General features: G+C 40.0%; 1 protein-coding gene across 1 annotated transcript in view; it reads left to right on the top strand.

The window, feature by feature from the left end:
* The window catches only part of LOC309545554 (cytokine receptor-like factor 2), a 51,348-nt gene extending 33,310 nt beyond the window's left edge, over window positions 1-18,038 (top strand). Inside the window, exons 3-6 of the mRNA XM_082244766.1 lie at window positions 8,680-8,869; window positions 9,003-9,135; window positions 11,928-12,012; window positions 17,653-18,038. Coding sequence (XP_082100892.1) covers window positions 8,680-8,869; window positions 9,003-9,135; window positions 11,928-12,012; window positions 17,653-17,904 — 660 coding nt within the window. The 3' untranslated portion in view covers window positions 17,905-18,038. The remainder of the gene's footprint in view (window positions 1-8,679; window positions 8,870-9,002; window positions 9,136-11,927; window positions 12,013-17,652) is intronic.
* Window positions 18,039-20,086: the final 2,048 nt, after the last annotated feature.

The following is a 20,086-nucleotide window of genomic DNA, read 5'->3' as shown; positions in this document are numbered from 1 at the left end:
GTGCCACCAAGACACCCACCAAAGGGTGCCAGCCAGCCACCGCAGGGTGCCATCCAGCCAGCCACCCACCCACCACAGGATGCCAGCCAGCCAACCAGCCACCCACCACAGGGTGCCAGCCAGCCACCCACCCACCAAAGAGTGCCAGCAACTCCTCACCACAAGGTGCCAGCCAGCCATTTTGTTTAAGCCTATATTAGTGTATTTTCAAGTTTCAATGAAGATGGTTGGAGATAGAAAAATTAAAAGTGTGGTCTGGGACTTTTTCTCTTCTCCATCTCCAGGAAAATCAGCAGTACTGTGCAACACTTGCAAAAACAATGTAAGCATGGGATCAATAACTGCAAAAACCAGAAATACGTCTAATCTTTGGGCTCATCTAAGAGTTTATCATGTTGAATTGTATAATGCAGGACAGAGAAAACAAATTGAATTACAAGGTGAAACGTCACTATCCCAGGCAACAATAACTTATGTTTCAGAAAAAAAACAGGTTGCAAAAATCTGATGGAAGATCCCAAATGCTGGACAGAGTAATCACAGAGATGATGGTCACTGATAACCAGCCATTTACAATAGTGTCTGACTCTGGATTTAAGTGGTTGGTGTCCATGCTTGAGCCAAGGTACACACTGAAGAGTGACACATTTTATCGAACTGAAATGCTGCAAAAGATTCACCAAAAGGTCGTTGAGAAAGTAAAGGCTATGCTGCAACCAGAGAATGCTGGTAACTCACTCTCATTCACGACTGACTGCTGGACAGGACAAACAGAATCACTAATGAGTCTTACATGCCACTTCATTGACAGCGGATGGACAAGAAGGCATTTAGTTTTGAATACAAAAGTGATGCAAGGATCCCACACTGGGGAGTTCATTAGAGAAATGTTTTTAGGCATGCTAGAAGAATGGGGAATCACCAAAGACCGAGTGATGCTTGTGCTGCGAGACAGTGGAGTGAACATGGTTAAAGGTATGAGACTTGCTGAAGTGTCAGACCTCAGTTGCATGGCACACACCCTCCAACTTGTGGTAAATGATGGTCTGTCAAACCAGAAAGCATTGCTTGACATTATTAGCATGCTGAAGAAGTGCGCAGGCCATTTCCACAATTCCATTCTTGCCAAGCAGCGACTGATGTGAATTCAGGAAGACCTAGGCCTACCCAAAAACAACTTGATACAGGCTGTTCCAACACGATGGAACTCAACGCTACACATGTTACAAAGGATGCTGGAGCAAAAGCAAGCTCTTACTAACTATATATTCTGGTGAATATGGACTTGGAAGACATTCTTGTCCTACTGCTGATCAGTGGGACATAGTAGCCAACATTATTGGGAAGCTCCTACCCATTGGGGAAGTGACACTAGACGTGAGTCATTACGACTCATCTGTGTCCTCTGTCATCCCATGTGTGAGAGTGCTGAAGATGCTTCTTCAACGGGAAGAACCCAACACACGTGGCATTAAAGCATGTAGGCAGGCCATGAGGGACAGCCTTGCCAAATGGTTTGAGAAGCAGGAGGAGAATAAAAATGTTGTGCATGCATGTCTTTTGGATCCTCGATACAAGAACCATCCTTTCTCTTCTGATGATGTATTGGCCAAGGCAAAACAATGACAGAAGAGATTCAAGTTCAACAGAAGGTGCAGGAGGTTCCTCCTGATGAACAGAAAAGTCAAGAAGAGAAGGTTTCTGATGTGGAAGAGCAGGATGCGGGAGAAAAATTTCCAAAAAGACAACGGACAGAAGAGAAAATTCAACGTGGTGAAATAGATGCCATGTTCAATGTTTTATTGGGGCCTCATGCCTAGGATTCATCAGAATCAGCAATAATGAGCCTGGATGATGAACTTCATCTCTATTTGAAGGAACCAGTAATTGACAGAAAAAGTGATCCTCTTCAGTGGTGGAAAGAAAATGAGGCACGCTACAAAAGACTTGCTTCTCATGCTAGAAGATACCTTTCTGCTCCTCCTTCCTCGGTACCAAGTGAGTGTGTTTTTAGTGAAGTGGCAGCAATTTATGAAAAGAAAAGAAGCCGTTAAACTGGTGAACATGCTGAAATGTTATGCTTTCTGCACTATAATATTGTTCTACTTAACTGGGAGTTTTGATTTGAAAGTGTAGTAGTAGTGTCTGTCCACCAGTCCACTGAGTCCACTCCAATCCACTGTCTAGCTTTTGTCTAGCTATTCTTTCTAGCAGTTTTGCACTGGCTGCGCTGCATTTAGTGCAAAACTGTTAGAAAAAAAGCTAGACAGTGGATTGGAGTCAATGTGGACTACTGCTACAGTAGTGCAGTAGTGATTTAAAATTATTGCAGTGAGTGCCCTACTGCAGCGGTAGTCCACTGACTCCAGTCCAATCCACTGTGTAGCTGTTGTGTTGCCTAGCTTTTTTTTCTAGCAATTTTGCACTGACTGCAGTAGTTGCAGTGAGTGCCATACTGCAAAGCTTGTCCACTGACTCCAGTCCAATCCACTGTGTAGCTGTTGTGTTGCCTAGCTTTTTTTCTAGCAGTTTTGCAGTGACTGCAGTAGTTGTAGTGAGTACCATACTGCAGACTGCAGAGGTAGTCCACTGACTCCAGTCCAATCCACGGTGTAGCTGTTGTGTTGCCTAGCTTTTTTTCTAGCAGTTTTGCAGTGACTTCAGTAGTTGCAGTGAGTGCCATACTGCAGAGGTAGTCCACTGACTCCAATCCACTGTGTAGCTGTTGTCTATCTTTTTTTCTAGCAGTTTTGCACTGTCTGCACTGCAGTAGTGATTTAAAATTATTTCAGTGGTGCATTACTGCAGCAGTTTATTAATCATTAATACACAATCAGAATGATGTGAAACTAAATGTCCCTGCAATTGAAGTGTTCCTATCAGTTCTCATACAGTTAAGGTGTGAAGAACAAGCCCTTAATGTTAAAATTGTTAATAAATAAAGTTTTACATGTTCAGTAACCGATTTGTGTTGAAATTTGTGTTTATTTTGCAAAATTTTAAATGTAAAAAAATATCGGCCAATATCGGCCGGTACCGATATGCGATGGCCAAAATATCGGTATCGGTATCGGCAATCAAACACCGATATCAGTCGATCACTACTTCAGTGCGTTACTGCACGTTTAACGCAGTATATTTCTGTGCGGTAGTGCATGTTTAAGCAGTATATTTCAGTTCATAACTGCATGTTTAACGCAGTATATTTCTGTGCGTTACTGCATGTTTAACGCACTATATTTCAGTGCATTATGTGCCATTTAATACAGTATATTTCAGTGTGTTAGAACACGTTTAACACAGTATATTTCAGTACATTAGTGCACGTTTAACGCAGTATGTTTCAGTGTGTTACGTGCCATTTATCACAGTATATTTCAGTGCGTTAATGTGCGTTTAACACAGTATATTTCAATGTGTTAAGTGCCGTTTGACGCAGTACATTTCCGTGCGTCAGTGTACGTTTAACACAGTATATTTCGGTGCATTGCGTGCCGTTTAACGTAGTATATTTATGTGCGTTACTGCACGTTTAACACAGTATATTTCTGTGCGCTACTGCACGTTTAATTGCAGTATATTTCAGTGCGTTACGTGCCATTTAACACAGTACATTTCTGTGCATTAGTGCATGTTTAACGCAGTACATTTCTGTGCGCTAGTGTATGTATAATGCAGTATATTTCTGTGCGTTAGTGCACATTTAACACAGTATATTTCAGTACATTACTGCAGGTTTAACGCAGTATATTTTAGTGCGTTACTGCACGTTTAACGCAGTATATTTCAGTGATTTTACTGCACGTTTAAGGCAGTATATTTCAGTGCGTTATGTGCCATTTAATGCAGTATATTTCAGTGCATTAGTGCATGTTTAATACAGTGTACAGTATTTCAGTTTGTTACTGCACTTTTAACGCAGTGTATTTCTGTACGTTACTGAACCTTTTATGCAGTATATTTCAGTGCGTTACGTGACATTTAACGCAGTACATTTCTGTGCTTTAGTGCATGTTTAACGCAGTATATTTCAGTGCATTGCTGTACGTTTAACGCAGTACATTTCTGTGCGCTAGTGCTTGTTTAATGCAGTATATTCCAGTGCGTTAGTGCACGTTTATGCAGTATATTTCTGTGCGTTAGTGCACGTTTAATGCAGTATATTTCTGTGCATTAGTGCACGTTTAACACAGTATATTTTAGTACATTACTGCAGGTTTAATGCAGTATATTTCAGTGCGTTACTGCATGTTTAACGCAGCATATTTCTGTGATGTTACTGCACGTTTAAGGCAGTATATTTCAGTGTGTTATGTGCCATTTAACACAGTATATTTCCGTGCATTAGTGCATGTTTAACACAGTATATTTCAGTGCAATAGTGCACGTTTAACGCAGTGTATTTCGGTTTGTTACTGCACGTTTAATGCAGTGTATTTCTGTACGTTACTGCACCTTTTATGCAGTATATTTCAGTGCGTTACGTGACATTTAACGCAGTATATTTCAGTGCGTTAGTGCATGTTTAACGTAGTATTTTTATGTGTGTTAGTGCATGTTTAACACAGTATATTTCTGTGCATTAGTGCATGTTTAACACAGTATATTTCTGTGCTTTAGTGCACGTTTAATGCAGTATATTTCTGTGCATTAGTCCACATTAAACACAGTATATTTCACTGCGTTAGTGTACATTCAACACAGTATATTTTTGTGTGTTCCGTATAATGCAGTATATTTCAGTGCATTAGTGCACATTTAACACAGTATATTTAAGTGCGTTACATGCCATTTAACTCTGTATATTTTAGTGCATTATTGCACATTTAATGCAGTATATTTCTGTGCGTTACTGCATGATTAATGCAGTATATTTTAGTGTGTTACTGCACGTTTAACGCAGTATATTTCTGTACGTTACTGCACCTTTTATGCAGTATATTTCAGTGCGTTACATGATATTTAATGCAGTATATTTCAGTGTGTTAGTGCATGTTTAACACAGTATATTTCTGTGCGTTAGTGCATGTTTAACGCAGTATATTTCTGTGCTGTAGTGCACCTTTAACGCAGTATATTTCTGTGCATTAGTCTACGTTTAACACAGTATATTTCCCTGCGTTAGTGTACATTCAACACAGTATATTTTTGTGCGTTCCGTATAATGCAGTATATTTCAGTACATTAGTGCACATTTAACACAGTATATTTAAGTGCTTTACATGCCATTTAACTCAGTATATTTTAGTGCGTTAGTGCACATTTAATGCAGTATATTTCTGTGCGTTACTGCATGATTAATGCAGTATATTTTAGTGTGTTACTGCACGTTTAACGCAGTATATTTCTGTACTTTGCTGAACCTTTTATACAGTATATTTCAGTGCGTTACATGACATTTAATGCAGTATATTTCAGTGCGTTAGTGCATGTTTAACGCAGTATATTTCTGTGCATTAGTGCATGTTTAACGCAGTATATTTCTGTGCGTTAGTGCACGTTTAATGCAGTATATTTCTGTGCTTTAGTGCACGTTTAACGCAGTATATTTAAGTACGTTACATGCCATTTAACGCAGTATATTTTAGTGCGTTAGAGCACATTTAACACAGTATATTTCTGTGTGTTACTGCACGTGTAATGGAGTATATTTTAGTGTGTTACTGCACATTTAATGCAGTATACTTCTGTGCAGTTTTACTGCAGTATATTGTAGTGTATTGCTGGAATGTGTCTGTGTAGCGAAAGTGCACCAAACACCACTTTCCGTTGATAAAAGTGCATCCACAATTCCACATCTTTATTACATTTTGTTAAAAAGCAGCCCCCGGTGATGTCTGGGAGGCCAACAAGGAGAGGCTCTATGAGGGGGCCAGCAGCGTATCTGTCCACTTGCAAAGGTGGACGTGGTCAGTCCTCAGGCAGGGCATCATTTCCTCTGTTTAGTGATGTTGCCCATGCTATCCAGCCACAGCATGCAGAGGAGGTGGTGAAATGCCTTACTAAACCATCCTCATCCTCCGTCACCCAAGCAGAGACTAGTGTGCAGTCCACTGCAGCTGCCAGAGTGGCTAAATCTGCCTCCTTGTCCCCAGCTATTCCTGCCATAGCCCCAGCATTATGCATGGAGGAGTCAGCTGAAGTATTGTAACACAGCGTCAGCCACTAGTTCCTTCATGATGCACAGCCATTACTTGATTCAGATGTTGGTTCTGAGGTTGAGGAAGGTAGGAACATAAGCCCACAGAGAGGGGGGAAAACTGATACACAAATTGACAGTCATGTTCCCCCAGTCTCAGCGTATTGCCAAGTTGTCTCCAGTGGTAATGAGGATGGAGGACATGATGGTGAAGTCAGTGACGCAACTTTGGTGCCAGAAAGAGCAGAGGAGGAAACTGAGGGTGGGGCACAACCTTGTCAAACAGGTGCATATAATTTCAATTTTTGACAGCAAGGCAATTCTTGCCAATTATAAAAAAAACTGTAGCTACCAGTTGTGAACACAAAGATTAACTATTCCTCCCACTGTCATACCCTTCACACTCTTCTCCTGTATATAATACCCCTTGTCATAACTTCTGCACCCTTCTTCTGCACATACTGCATGCTGCCACGCACTGCACACTGTCCTCTTGTATACACTCACTGGCCACTTTATTAGGTACACCTTGCTAGTACTGGGTTGGACCCCATTTTGCCTTCAGAGCTGCCTTAATTCTTCATGGCATGGACTTAACAAGGTGTTGAAACATTCTTCAGAGATTTTGGTCCATATTGACATTAAAGCATCATGCAGTTGCTTCAGATTTGTTGGCTGTGCATCCATGATGCAAATCTCCCATTCCACCACTTCCCAAAGGTGCTCTATTGGTTTGGAATCTGGTGACTGTGGAGGCCATTGGAGTACAGTGAACTCATTGGGGTTTATTTACTAAAGGCAAATCCAATCTGCTTCAAGGTTTGATGTTTTGTGTGTTCAGAGATGATATTCTGCAAACCTTGGTTGTAACGAGTGGTTATTTGAGTTACTGTTGCCCACATCTTTATTACATTTTGTTAAAAAGCAGCCCCTGATGATGTCTGGGAGGCCAACAAGGAGAGGCTCTGTGAGGGGGGCCAGCAGCATATCTGTCCACTTGCAAAGGTGGACGTGGTCAGTCCTCAGGCAGGGCATAATTTCCTCTGTTTAGTGATGTTGCCCATGCTATCCAGCCACAGCATGCAGAGGAGGTGGTGAAATGCCTTACTAAACCATCCTCATCCTCCGTCACCCAAGCAGAGACTAGTGTGCAGTCCACTGCAGCTGCCAGAGTGACTAAATCTGCCTCCTTGTCCACAGCTTTTCCTGCCATAGCCCCAGCATTATGCATGGAGGAGTCAGCTGAAGTATTGTAACACAGCGTCAGCCACTAGTTCCTTCATGATGCACAGCCATTACTTGATTCAGATGTTGGTTCTAAGGTTGAGGAAGGTAGGAACATAAGCCCGCAGAGAGGGGGGAACACTGATACACAAATTGACAGTCATGTCCCCCATTTGCAGCATATTGCCAAGTTGTCTCCAGTGGTAATGAGGATGGAGGACATGATGTTGGTGAGGTCAGTGATGCAACTTTGGTGCCAGAAAGAGCAGAGGAGGAAACTGAGGGTGGGGCACAACCTTGTCAAACAGGTGCATATAATTTCAATTTTTGACAGCAAGGCAATTCTTGCTTTTATCAAGAGTACCTCTAAAGCGTTACAGTGTGAAGGCACCTTTGTCAATCAAAGACCAATTTTTCCGCACCTGTTACTTCTATCCAAAGTCTGCGGAAGAGACACCAGAATTTATTTTTAAAATCTCTAATCTTGTTCCCAGTGCACTACATTGTGACCTCATCATACAGACTGGGTCCCCAAGCCGTTGTTTACAAAATAAAGAAAGCTTGCAGTGAAAATGTCATTTTTTATGTTTTGTTTTTAACGGTTTTATAGATGCAATTATTTCTGCAGCAGCCTATATACATATTACAGATGTGCCACTTTACAGGTAGACTAAGGGGACCCCCCAGGCTCTATGTTGAAAGGATTTTTTCATTTTTGCTGTTATTACTCATTTTGATGCTTTCACTTTAAGCATCAGTAAATCACTGCTCATTGAAAAATTATGTTTTTTACAAACTTTTTTTTCATTGATACATGTCCCCCAGGGCAGTACCCGGTCCCTTATACCATTGTGTTCCCAAATACTTGCACATAAGCTTTCAAAATGGGCCCTTTTGATTTTTGCAGTTTGGGTCCTATAGACTTCACTGGGTTCATTATTCGGTTCCGAACTTTTGCGGTTTCCGAAAGTTCAGGTGCGAACCAAACAGGGGGTCGTTAGACCCATCCCTAAATAACACCAGATTACACAGCGAAGTTAACACAAAGCTGTGGAAGTTGAGAAGGTTGGCGGGGATATTGGGGAAGGTAATAAATAGCAAGGGGAGAGGGTAATGGGCTACAGTGCCGTTGCCACGAATGGACAAGGTGATAGGTGCACTTTAATATTTGGATTTTGAAAAGTTTTATCTACATAACTGAGAAAGGTTTAGAAAACATTGCACAACCTGATAGAATGACAAACTGTGCACAAGTTACACTTATTTTGCAATGTGCATTCACCTTATTTAAATATTCTTTTTATTCTTCTTAACAGGAAAAAACATCCGAAGGTTGTAATACAAGTACCTTTTCAATTGAGTGTCTTTTTAGTAATATAGATCTGAATGAAGAGAAATGCTATGAAATGCAAGCAAAATTTCAAGTAAGGGAATCCTGTTCGTTGGACGAAACCTTTGAAAGCCAGTGGAGCATCACTATGTTCATGAAGAACAGCAGTCTGTATGGTAGGAATTTTGTATGATTTAGTTCACACTTTTTGGAAAGGTTAAATTAACGATCAGTAGTATTAAACTATAATTATTTGTGTTTGATTTTTTATAATTATTGTGTTTTTTTGTTGACACTGTTTTTTACTAGATACATGCCCTGAAGTTGCCAGAAACATGAAAAAGACAACATTTGAGATGCAAAGACTTATCATCATTTTGTTTTCAACTCTTATGTCTGTACTGTTTCTTTTAATAATATTCATTGGATGTTTTATGAAAAGGTAAATTAGTTTAATTTGATGGGGTGAATGTACAGTCATTTCATTTCATAAGGACCTTAATGGCTTTTGTATGCCCTTGCTGTTATTTAGACATGTAAAGAAAACTGACAGCTGTTTCAAACTGGTGTTAAACCCTAAACCCCAAACCAAAAATGTAATGTATTGATTAGTCTTCTTTTTTTAGGCCTTTTCATCTGGCAATCTGGTCAGTAACGCACCTCCTGTATTAGAGTACCCTCACTCTGGTTGCATGAGAACAGGGGGCAAATTTGGACAGGAGCATTGTCAATCTGGGGGGAGTGTTAGATGGACTTGCAGATTTAAATACACTAACAAATTGAAGCCGAACTCCAGCTCAAACAGCGAACAGTTTTTCCTTTTGGGATAAAGGTTTTACATAAATAAAATCTGATCAATAATATAGTCACCCAACCCAGCCCTACAGACAGACATTATCCCATGAGTGGGAATCTCATCTTCTTTGCCCCATTTCCTGTATAAACTATCCTCAACAACAAAGCCATGCCCCATCTTCCACATCCCATGTACTGTCGCTACTATTTCAGGGTTCCATGACACAGTCCTAGATAATATCCTGAAATCCTTAATTTTTTGTGTCTCCTTTTCAAAATCGATTGTTCCCAGTTTCACTGAAAAGCTCCTCCTGTTTCAGCTTCAGCATCCCCCCAGCTCCTCCTTTACAGCCTGCAATGCTGGTGACACGATCTCGACTACTTTCACTGTTATTTGAGTTACTGTTGCCTTTCTATCATCTCGAACCAGTCTTCCCATTCTCCTCTGACCTCGGACATCAACAAGGCATTTTTGTCCACACATATGCCGCTCACTGGATATGTTCTATTTTTCAGACTATTCTCTGTAAATCCTAGAGATGGTTGTGCGTGAAAATCCAAGTAGATCAGCAGTTTTGAAATGCTCAGATCAGTCTGTCTGGCACCAACAGCCATGCCATGTTCAAAGTCACTTAAATCCCCTTTCTTCCCCATTCTGATGCACAGTTTGAACTTCAGCAAGTCGTCTTCACCATGTCTAGATGCTTAAATGCATTGAGTTTCTGCCATGTAATTGGCTAATTAGCAGATTGTGTTACCAAACAATTGAACAAGTGTACCTAATAAAGTAGCCGGCGAGTGTATATTGCTCCATGGCATATGCTCTGCATTCCGCTCTTGCACATACTGCTACCCATCTTACAATCTGCTTACTGCCAAATGTTATACCCTTTGTATTTCTCTCTTGCACATACTATCTGCTGTCATACCCTCTGCCCTACTTGTACACATACTGCCCCTATCTTACTCTCCACACCCCTCACCTGCACATGCTACCTGACGTCATACCTTCTGCATTATGTGTCTGCATATACTACAGATTGTCACACTCCCTGCACTCCTCTCCAGCACATAGTGCCCATGGTCATACCCTTGACTCTCCTCTTCTACATATGTATACTGCCCACTGTCATACTCTTTATGCTCCTTTTCTGCAAATGCTGCCTAATGTCATACCCTTCATGTTTCTTTGCTGCATATACTGCCCGCTGCCATAGCCTTCACACTCCTCTCCTGCAAATACTGTCTGCTGTCATACCCTTCACACTCCTCTCCTGCATATACTGCCAGCTGTCATACCCTTCACACTCCTCTCCTGCATATACTGCCCACTGTCATACCCTTCACACTCCTCTCCTGCATATACTGCCCGCTGTCATACCCCTCACACTCTTCTCCTGCATATACTGCCTGTTGTCATACCCTTCACACTCCTCTTCTGCTTATACTGCCCACTGTCAAACCCTTCACACGTCTCTCCTGCATATACTGCCTGCTGTCATACCCTTCACACTCCTCTTCTACATATACTGCCCACTGTCATGCTCCTTTTCTGCATATACTGCCCACTGTCATACTCTTTATGCTCCTTTCCTGCAAATGCTGCCTAATGTCATACCCTTTACATTCCTTTCCTGCATATACTGCCTGCTGTCATACCCTTTACACTCCTCTCCTGCATATACTGCCTGCTATAATACCCTTCATACTCCTCTCCTGCATATACTGCCTGCTGTCATACCCTTTACACTCCTCTCCTGCATAAACTGCCTGCTTTCATATCCTTCACACTCTTCTCCTGCATATACTGCCTGCTATAATACCCTTCATACTCCTCTCCTGAACATACTGCCCGCTGTCATATGCTTCACACTCCTCTCCTGCATATACTACCCACTAAGACACTTCTTTGACATTGTTATATCCACAATCTTTCTTGTTCTGGAATAGGCACACTTTTTCTAGTTCATACTTAAAAAGAATGCATATTGAGAAACCCCTGTGAACAATAGATTTGTTGATAGATGCCACCAATTACAGACTGAAGGATAAAAAGTGCATAAAAGGCAATATTATATTCCTTATTCAGGAAACACCCTGTAGCTACAAGCATTATAGCCTTATCAGAATAAAGTCATTTTATAAATACGTTATGTTTTGTTTTTTGAGAGGGATCTTTCAGAAGGTGTTTTTGGTTAAAGAACCATTGTGTGAATGCACTTTAAATCCCAAGCATTATAAATACTATATTCTGAGCCTACTGATATCATGCACTAAACTCTGCCATGTGTGATGAAAGATAAATACTTTTAGCACAAAAGCAGACAGGATGCTTCAAAACCAAGGCTTGTGAGATCAGTAACGTGTCTGGAACAGATAAAACTAAAATGTCTTTCATAATGTGTCATATATTTATTTCTCTGGCTGTCTTTTTAACAGGATGAAGAAATGTGTGTTGCCTACAATACCTGATCCAAAAAATGCATTTTATGACCTATACAACAGCCACAATGGATACTTACAGGTAACATTTACTGCTATATGATACAAGAGTTCTACATCAGGGTTGAATATTAATCTTAAAAGAGTAATGGTATTTTTGCACTATAGAGGTATAGAAAGGATGGAGATATCAAAGCACAGTACAAAACTGCAAAATAAATAAATATGTTGTGTGTATATATATATATATATACCTCTTTTTTTTTTGGGGGGGGGGTGTGGAATGAGAAATGATCCTTCCTTAATATGGTATTGCACTGTGAACAGAGGGGATTACCTTCCTGGGAAACTAACCGGTGATCCTTTTAAAGTCATTAGGAACAGAGGAACTCCTGCAATCAGCATATAACATTACCCATAAATATATAGATGCACACCATTTTAGAACTAATACAAGTTTTAAATTAGAAGAGGATAATAACTGTACATACATCCAATGTATAAAAAGTATTATCATTAAAGGTACTGGTGGAACTGTGTACATACTGTGTACTCAGATATATATCGCAAAGTGCAGTTGCAGGGGTCCCTTAGGATGATGCAACATCTGCCTTTTGTCCGACACCTGAGGACAAGATCAGCGGTCATGGGGAATCCTCCAACTGTTGTCCAGCCAGCCTGGAATGTTGCCTCACATTGGCAGGAACTGTGGTGTGGCACTGGAACTCAGAATCAGCCTATCTACTCTGAACTTTAGTAGATTTTATATTGAAATGCAGCAAGACCTCTAACTACAAGAAGTGGCCTTTGGATACCTAACCTAATTTTAGCCTATGCTGGTTATTGAGCTCCAAGCAAAAACTAGCTATAGAATTCTAGTCCAGAAGGGATAGGGTTAAATAAAATAACAAGGGCTGTATATAACTAAAATAACAGGAGCCGCATATAAACTATATTGCAATAAACAGGTTCACCTACCATTATACTGGAAGGGAGCATGGGAACACATAGTGTTCAAAGGATGTGGGACTTTGTATGTGGTGTGGCCAGTGTACACATAATGATAATGGTAATACATATACATCTACTGGTAAGCATATAGAAGCATATGGTAACATCACGTGTTTTATTAACATATCCATAGCAGTTGGCATAAATACAATAAGTACACAACAAGTAAAAGGGGACATAAATAGTATACATATGGGTAACATGATATGACCATCAGTATAAATAATAAAAAACAATAACAGAATAAACCAGAAAGCGTAGAATGTAGGTGAACATTGATAATAGGATGCATGATGGATTTGGCAAAATAATTTAAATGGCCTCCATAGCTCTACGCGTTTCATGAAAAGGATTTCACTTCATCAGAAGCAGGCACAATTCTGATTTCTAAAAAACATATATATATATATTAACAATATTGCATCCAAGTACATTGAGAAAATTGATGAGAATTATATAACTTACAAAACTTACAAACGGTTGTTGGCTATCAATGAGGCATCTTGGTCTCCCAGAAATACGTCCATAGTAGGAACTTTTGTAAGTTATATAATTCTCATCAATTTTCTCAATATACCCCTCCATTGGATGCAATATTGTTCATATATATATATATATATATATATATATATATATATATATATGTTGTTTAGAAATCAGAATTGTGCCTGCTCCTGATGAAGTGAAATCCTTTTCAAACAAACGCGTAGAGCTATGGAGGCCATTTAAATTATTTTGCCAAATCCATAATGCATCCTATTATCAATGTTCACCTACATTCTGTGCTTTCTGGTTTATTCTGTTATTGTTTTTTTATTATTTATACTGATAGTCATATCATGTTACCCATATGTATACTATTTATGTCCCCTTTTACTTGTTGTGTACTTATTGTATTTATGCCAACTGCTATGGACATGTTAATAAAACACGTGGTGTTAACCATATGCTTCTATATGCTTACCAGCAGATGTATATGTATTACCATTATCATTATGTGTACACTATCCACACCTCATACAAAGTCCCACATCCTTTGAACACTATGTGCTCCCATGCTTATTATAATTAGGGATGGAGACTCAATTGCACTGGTCTCATCTAAAGTCCCACCTTCCTCTTCTTTCCTTCCTTCAAATATCCCCTTCCCTCCCCTTTTCCTTTTGTCCCTTTAATATACATTATACTGGAAGGTTACCACCACACACATACCATAGCATGGACTTAGCTGTCTGGCATGTGAGATAATAACAACAGGTCAGATATACTGTAAGTCTGTCATAAGGATTTAGAAACATACTAAAGAAGCTATGGGCATCTGCAGTTAAAGTGATCGTAAAGGTGAAAAAAAAAATGTAAATAACAAACATGTCATACTCACCTGCTCTAAAAACATGAGCCCTTTGCATGAAGTCTTTTGGTTAAATGCAGAGCCACTTACGGATGCTTTTTTGGTTATAGGGGTTTGTTCAGGGGTAGTGATCTTCACTGGTCCAATTTATAAGCATGGTAATACTACTACATGCAACTTGTGTTTTTCTCCAGCATAAGATATACATAAATCATACAGCTTGATGGTGACATTATGTTGCCCTGTGCTCACAGACTATAGTAGCGTAAATCTTCACATTCCTGTGCCAGCAATTTCTTTTTGTTTTGAAACATGAGGCATTTGGCAAGTTACTGCACAGGTTAATGCATGGCCTCTGTCTGTAGTGTGAGACCTGACACCTTCTGTGAGTAAACTACATATCCCCAAATCCCTAGGCCTCTCAGTATAGTGCTCCTGCAGGTGATAACTACTCAATTATTAGATATGACACAGGCACATGCAGGCAGAGCACTTACAGACACACAGAGAGCTCACTCTTGCAGCTAATATGATTGTTTTATTACATTAGCACATTTGTAATGCAACACAGAGGGCATGCATTAGATGATGTGTGAACCAAAACAGGAAGTTTTCATGTCCCCTTGGTGCATAGGGACCAGCTAGCTGAAGCAATACATGGAAGCTAGCAGAAGCCACAAAACGTGAGCCCATCATTACAAGGTAGGACAAACAAACCACACAGGGGATATAACTACACTAATACCTAGTTTAAACAACAAAAACATTTTAAAATGTACAATGTTTTTAATAAATAGAGAGCAGGGAAAAAAATCCAACAACCTAAAGACACCAAAGAGCACTCACTTCAGTTAAAATAAAGCAGCACAATTGGGAAAATGCTTAATTGCTTTGGGTACTTTTCTCGAGCTTAATCCGTGAAAAGAATGGACCCAACAGTGAGACAACAGCAGGAGAAAGGAGAGCATACCAATCCCTGTCCTTGGTGGGAGCCATTTCCTGAATAAAATCTTCAGTTAATTTTAAAATTCAATGTCTGTATTATACAGGAAAGGCTAATAATATTAGAGGTCAAATCAGATGATCTGTCTAAGGGCTCTCCTCTTGTGGTCCTACACTTTTACCTCTTCCTTAAACTCCCTGATGCCTTAGTGAACTTGCTGCTACAGAAACAAACAAGCAAAAGCTCCCTGCAGAAGAAGGTTAGTATCATATTCTTTTTGGCAGGCTCTCCTAATGCATGCCATGGTTTCTCCTACCGGCCATTACATTTGTACTGTGTCCATTAGCAACATTGTGGCTGGTGAATTGAGCCATAGAATGCTGCAAGGGATTCATAATTCATAGTCCAGAAACATCACAACAATATAGCCCTATAACTAGTGTGCACAAAAAATAATAAAGATGGAAAAGAAACAAGAAACAGACACATGGGGAGAGAATGAAACACTAGTGCATTTCTGGATGTTAAAGAATGAGGAAAGCTGGGTAGCTGACATATGAAGCCTTTGCCTTATACCAAGGAAGATTCACTTGCTACAGCACTTACATTGTGAAAAGAGTCCCGGCATACCGTTCATGTAAGAAACAGCATCTCAGCCCCAAATATCCATCTCTGTTGGTCCGTGGTGACTTCCATGCAGGATAGAATTTTGGGCTGCCTATATTTGGTAAGAGACCATCTTGTCCATTGCACGTGGTGTCACAGTGTACCGTGGTTTATCACAGCGTGGGGTCGGCACTGGTTGCATGATACCTGCTATTAACCAGTTGTCTCTATGTGGGGTCGGCACTGTTTGCATAACACCTGCTATTAACCAGTTGTCTCTGGTAAGGAGCCAATTCACCTTTGCACTGTGAAGATTAGCTGCACCTAAAGAGTGATTCTAACCACCATTCTCTGGAACAGATTATCACCTGTGTGTACTCACATGTGTTAATAATACATGTATTATCTGGACTTTGTTTATATGTCACTGTGCATGGTGTTGCACACTGCACTTGGAATTTTGATTTGGAATTTTTTGACATTTACTTACTTATGCAGATTTTTTTTACACATATTCTGTTATTGATTGCAAGACACTGTTTCTTTTCCATCTTTATTATTTTTTTGTGCGCAATAGTTATACTTTCTAACATCACACATTTATTCCAATAAGGTTTTTGGAATCCTAGTTGCTGCCTTTTGTTTCATCAGTGCACCCTTTTCTTCTTTATTAATATAGCCCTATATTTTCTGGGGTCTACGTGTTTCACAGCTTAGGGATGCTTCCTCAGGACCCAATATTCTCTGGAAGTAGTTGGCTTTTGAATTAGGGATGCACTGATCCGACTTTTTTGGACCCGATACCGATATCTGGCGTTGTGAAATCTCCGATACCGATACCGGAACCGATCCGGAGCTACACACAAAGCAAGAGGCTGCAGTACAGAGCAAAGCCGCTGCTTCATGTGTACGGCTTCTCCATTCACATGCACAGAGTGCATCTGATATCACTCTGCCTGTGAGCCGATCCCATACTACTACTGCACCTAGTAAGGGATGGCTGAGCCGTTACCAAGCAAAAACCGGATCGGCCAGTGGATCGGTCAATGTTACCGATCCCCCGATCCATTTAAAATGGCCATATCGGCGCCGATATCCGATCCGAATATCGGATCAGTGCATCCCTATTTTGAATCACAAATTTCATTGACTGGTGGTCACCAATTGACATATTTGACATAATCTGTAACTAATCTCATATACAAGTACAGAAATATTTACATTACACTGAATTTACAATAAAAACATCACATTTATAACCAATATTATATTAATACATTTATCATCTTATTCTTAATAATTAATTACAAACAATATTCAACTTAGAACAGGCTTGTCTGTCCTTTAGATGACTGTGTATAAAACTAGGTATGTATGGCAAAGTTCTGCCCCAGGTATAAGCGCATCTGAGCCACCCTGCTCATATTGGAAAAAAGGCACAGAGACAATAGGTTGAAGCCATTAGCTCCAAAAGGACCTGGAGAGGAAAAAGGTGAGCACCACAGGGGGGTTACGTGAAGAAATAATACTCACTACCAGAGGTTGTGTGCCAAAATGGCCACATATGCCAAGGAACACAGGGAGACTCTCCTCCACTTCCCTGTCCCCCATCCCTGATATAACAAGAGAGTGAAGATTGGATTAGCACAAATCATCTTTTGCAGGGTCTTTTTGGTCCTTTCTTTTTGGATAGCAATACGGTCACTGTGAAATTTACAGATATGAAAATGTGGTATAATAAAATAATAAATCGTTTGTATAATCAGTAATTTTGTTTATCCATTTCTATTCATATATATATATTTATCTAGGAATGGATGAAAGCATCAGGAAATAATGCACAACTTGAAAAAATAGAGTCGGTCTCGGATGAGCAAGATGGAGACCAAATGTCGACATTGCTTAAAGATAATGTGGATGTGACCTTGGACAACCAGTGTTTGTCTAAGGAACCAATGGACAATTCCATGACTACGCCTGCACCACTTGTTCAGAACGTATCTGATGCTTGTTTTAGAAATATGAATTTCACAATGAATGACAGCATGTATATTATGCTTTAAATACCTGCAGTAGTACTGAAATGTCTGTTTACTACAGAAACAGAATGTAGAGTCATTCGACATAAAAATGCGACAGCTGTATTGACATGTTTGTGATTAAGCAAATTTGCATTCAAATAGAAAAAAAAAAAAAAGGAAACAAGCTGTGCTTCTTCAATCTACAATAATCTTCAATAAAGGTGTAACATTAGGCCTAGCCCACCAAGAGATTGCTATGGGGTCTCAAAGCTCAGAGGTCCAACATTATCTGGCCACGTAATGGTTTATCCTACCAGCAAAAACATGTGACAAACTGTTTTGAATATAATGCCCACCTTCATGTCAAAGGGATTACTATGCTAATTTATTAGTTCTTGCTTTTGAATGTCATATATCTTAGTAGTGGGATTACTATCAATGCTTATAATAGAAAGCCAGATAATAGGATAGCTGTTCTTTCATTGTATGATCTTCACAGGTTCAGTGTTGTCCTAATTAAATCAAGACTATAAAAGTCAACACATTAGATAGGAATAATAGAGGGGGGGGTGACTATAGAGAATTATGGAAATTCAGGGAACAGTTGGAGATTTGCACATATGCTGTTCATTACTGTATAACAAGTTAGCTTGGATGGTATACAGCGTGAGTTGCAAACATTTTAAACAACATAAATAAATAAATAAAATAAATAAAATGTAACAATTTTATAAATAATAAACATATAAAATATATAAATAAATAAAATAAAAGTGCCTTCCTTTTATGTCTATTTTTCTAGAAGCTGTGAGGGTGGGTGTTGAACAGATTGTTGGTGGATTCTTTTTTTTTTTTAAGCGCACTTATCCTTTAAGAATCCAAAAATCAAAGACAGTAAAAAAGAGACAGCAATGTCTGCTGCAGTGTTGGATTAAACTTTGCGGAGGCCCTCAGGCAGTTTAAACCTTGGGGTCCTGCTAGTAGGTTTGTGGAGGTTTCTAGTGCACACGCTCCAGTGGGATAACATCTAACTAAGTAGTGTGCACGTCGGCCATTAGATGGAGATGACCATCACTACTGTACATTATACGTATGTAGGTCTCATTACATTTTTTTACAAACTGACAGCCGAATGAAGATGAGTTTTTAGGAGACAAACTGTAATGTGAACCTGATGCCTATGGTTTATGTACGATGTTATTGGGTACATTGCATTAATACAGTATTTTCTTTATAGAGTCTTATTTTTGTTTCTTTGAGGAGATGTATTCTTTCTTTAGTTTGTAAACAATTTGAGAAAGCTTTATTGTAATTTCCTTTCAAGATCAAATCATTATTACTTTGATCCATTGTCTCGGGCCCTTAAACGGTCTTTTTGGTAATTTGCCACTAGTCTGCTGAGAGCAGTTATCAAATTACAGCCATGCTTTGCAATAGGATTTTTATGTTAATTGAGGCACTTTTAGACTATGCATGTGTAAATACATTTTGTGCTACATTTCTTTCTATTACACCACTGGGGGCTGATCATGCTATTATAGTGAAAGCACACCTTCCTACCACTGGAGTAGCCTGGGGGGCAGCCAGGGAGGTCACCCTGGGCACAACATGTAGAGGGCTGCAGTAATTAGTCCTGCTCCATCCCGAGTGTACTGGGTCTTATGCCCCAGCCAACCATGTAATTACTTACAGCCAGGGCTTTTCTTTCAGCTGGAATGTGGTAGAACTCCATTCCACCACCTCTGGCTAGCCCTGTCCTCGCCAACCTGTCACAAAACTCAGAAGGCTGTAGAGGAAGTTTTTGCACTGATTACTTCCTCTACCGACTTCTGTGTGCTATTGCCAGCCACCCAAGACATGTGCAGGGCAGGACATATGTTGGTGGGTGACCTTTTTTTTTGTTCCTGGGGTGCTTTGGGAGGCAGTTCCTGTCCCCACCCCAGCTTGTCTGACCTGTGTAGCACAGAGCCAAGTGAAGTGTTCTGACACTCTTACCTCCTCTGGTCTGTTCTCTCGGCTTTGTGTTGTTCTGATGAATTGGGGAAAAAAGTTGTGCATGGCAGAGCATTGCCGACTGGACCGCTGTATGTTTCTTTTGAAGAGGGGAGAGAGAGCCATAGAGGGAAAGGAGCGGGGGGATTGTGCAGAGAGGCTGATGTGGGGAGGTTGGAGGTGTAGTGCAGAGATGATAGCTGAGGAGGTAGGAGATTTGCGAAAAGATGAG

The sequence above is a fragment of the Pelophylax lessonae genome (genome assembly GCF_965119305.1).
Source record: "Pelophylax lessonae genome assembly, chromosome: 2".
NCBI classification, from domain to species: Eukaryota; Metazoa; Chordata; class Amphibia; order Anura; family Ranidae; genus Pelophylax; species Pelophylax lessonae.
This window is presented reverse-complemented; position numbering and strand designations above follow the sequence as displayed.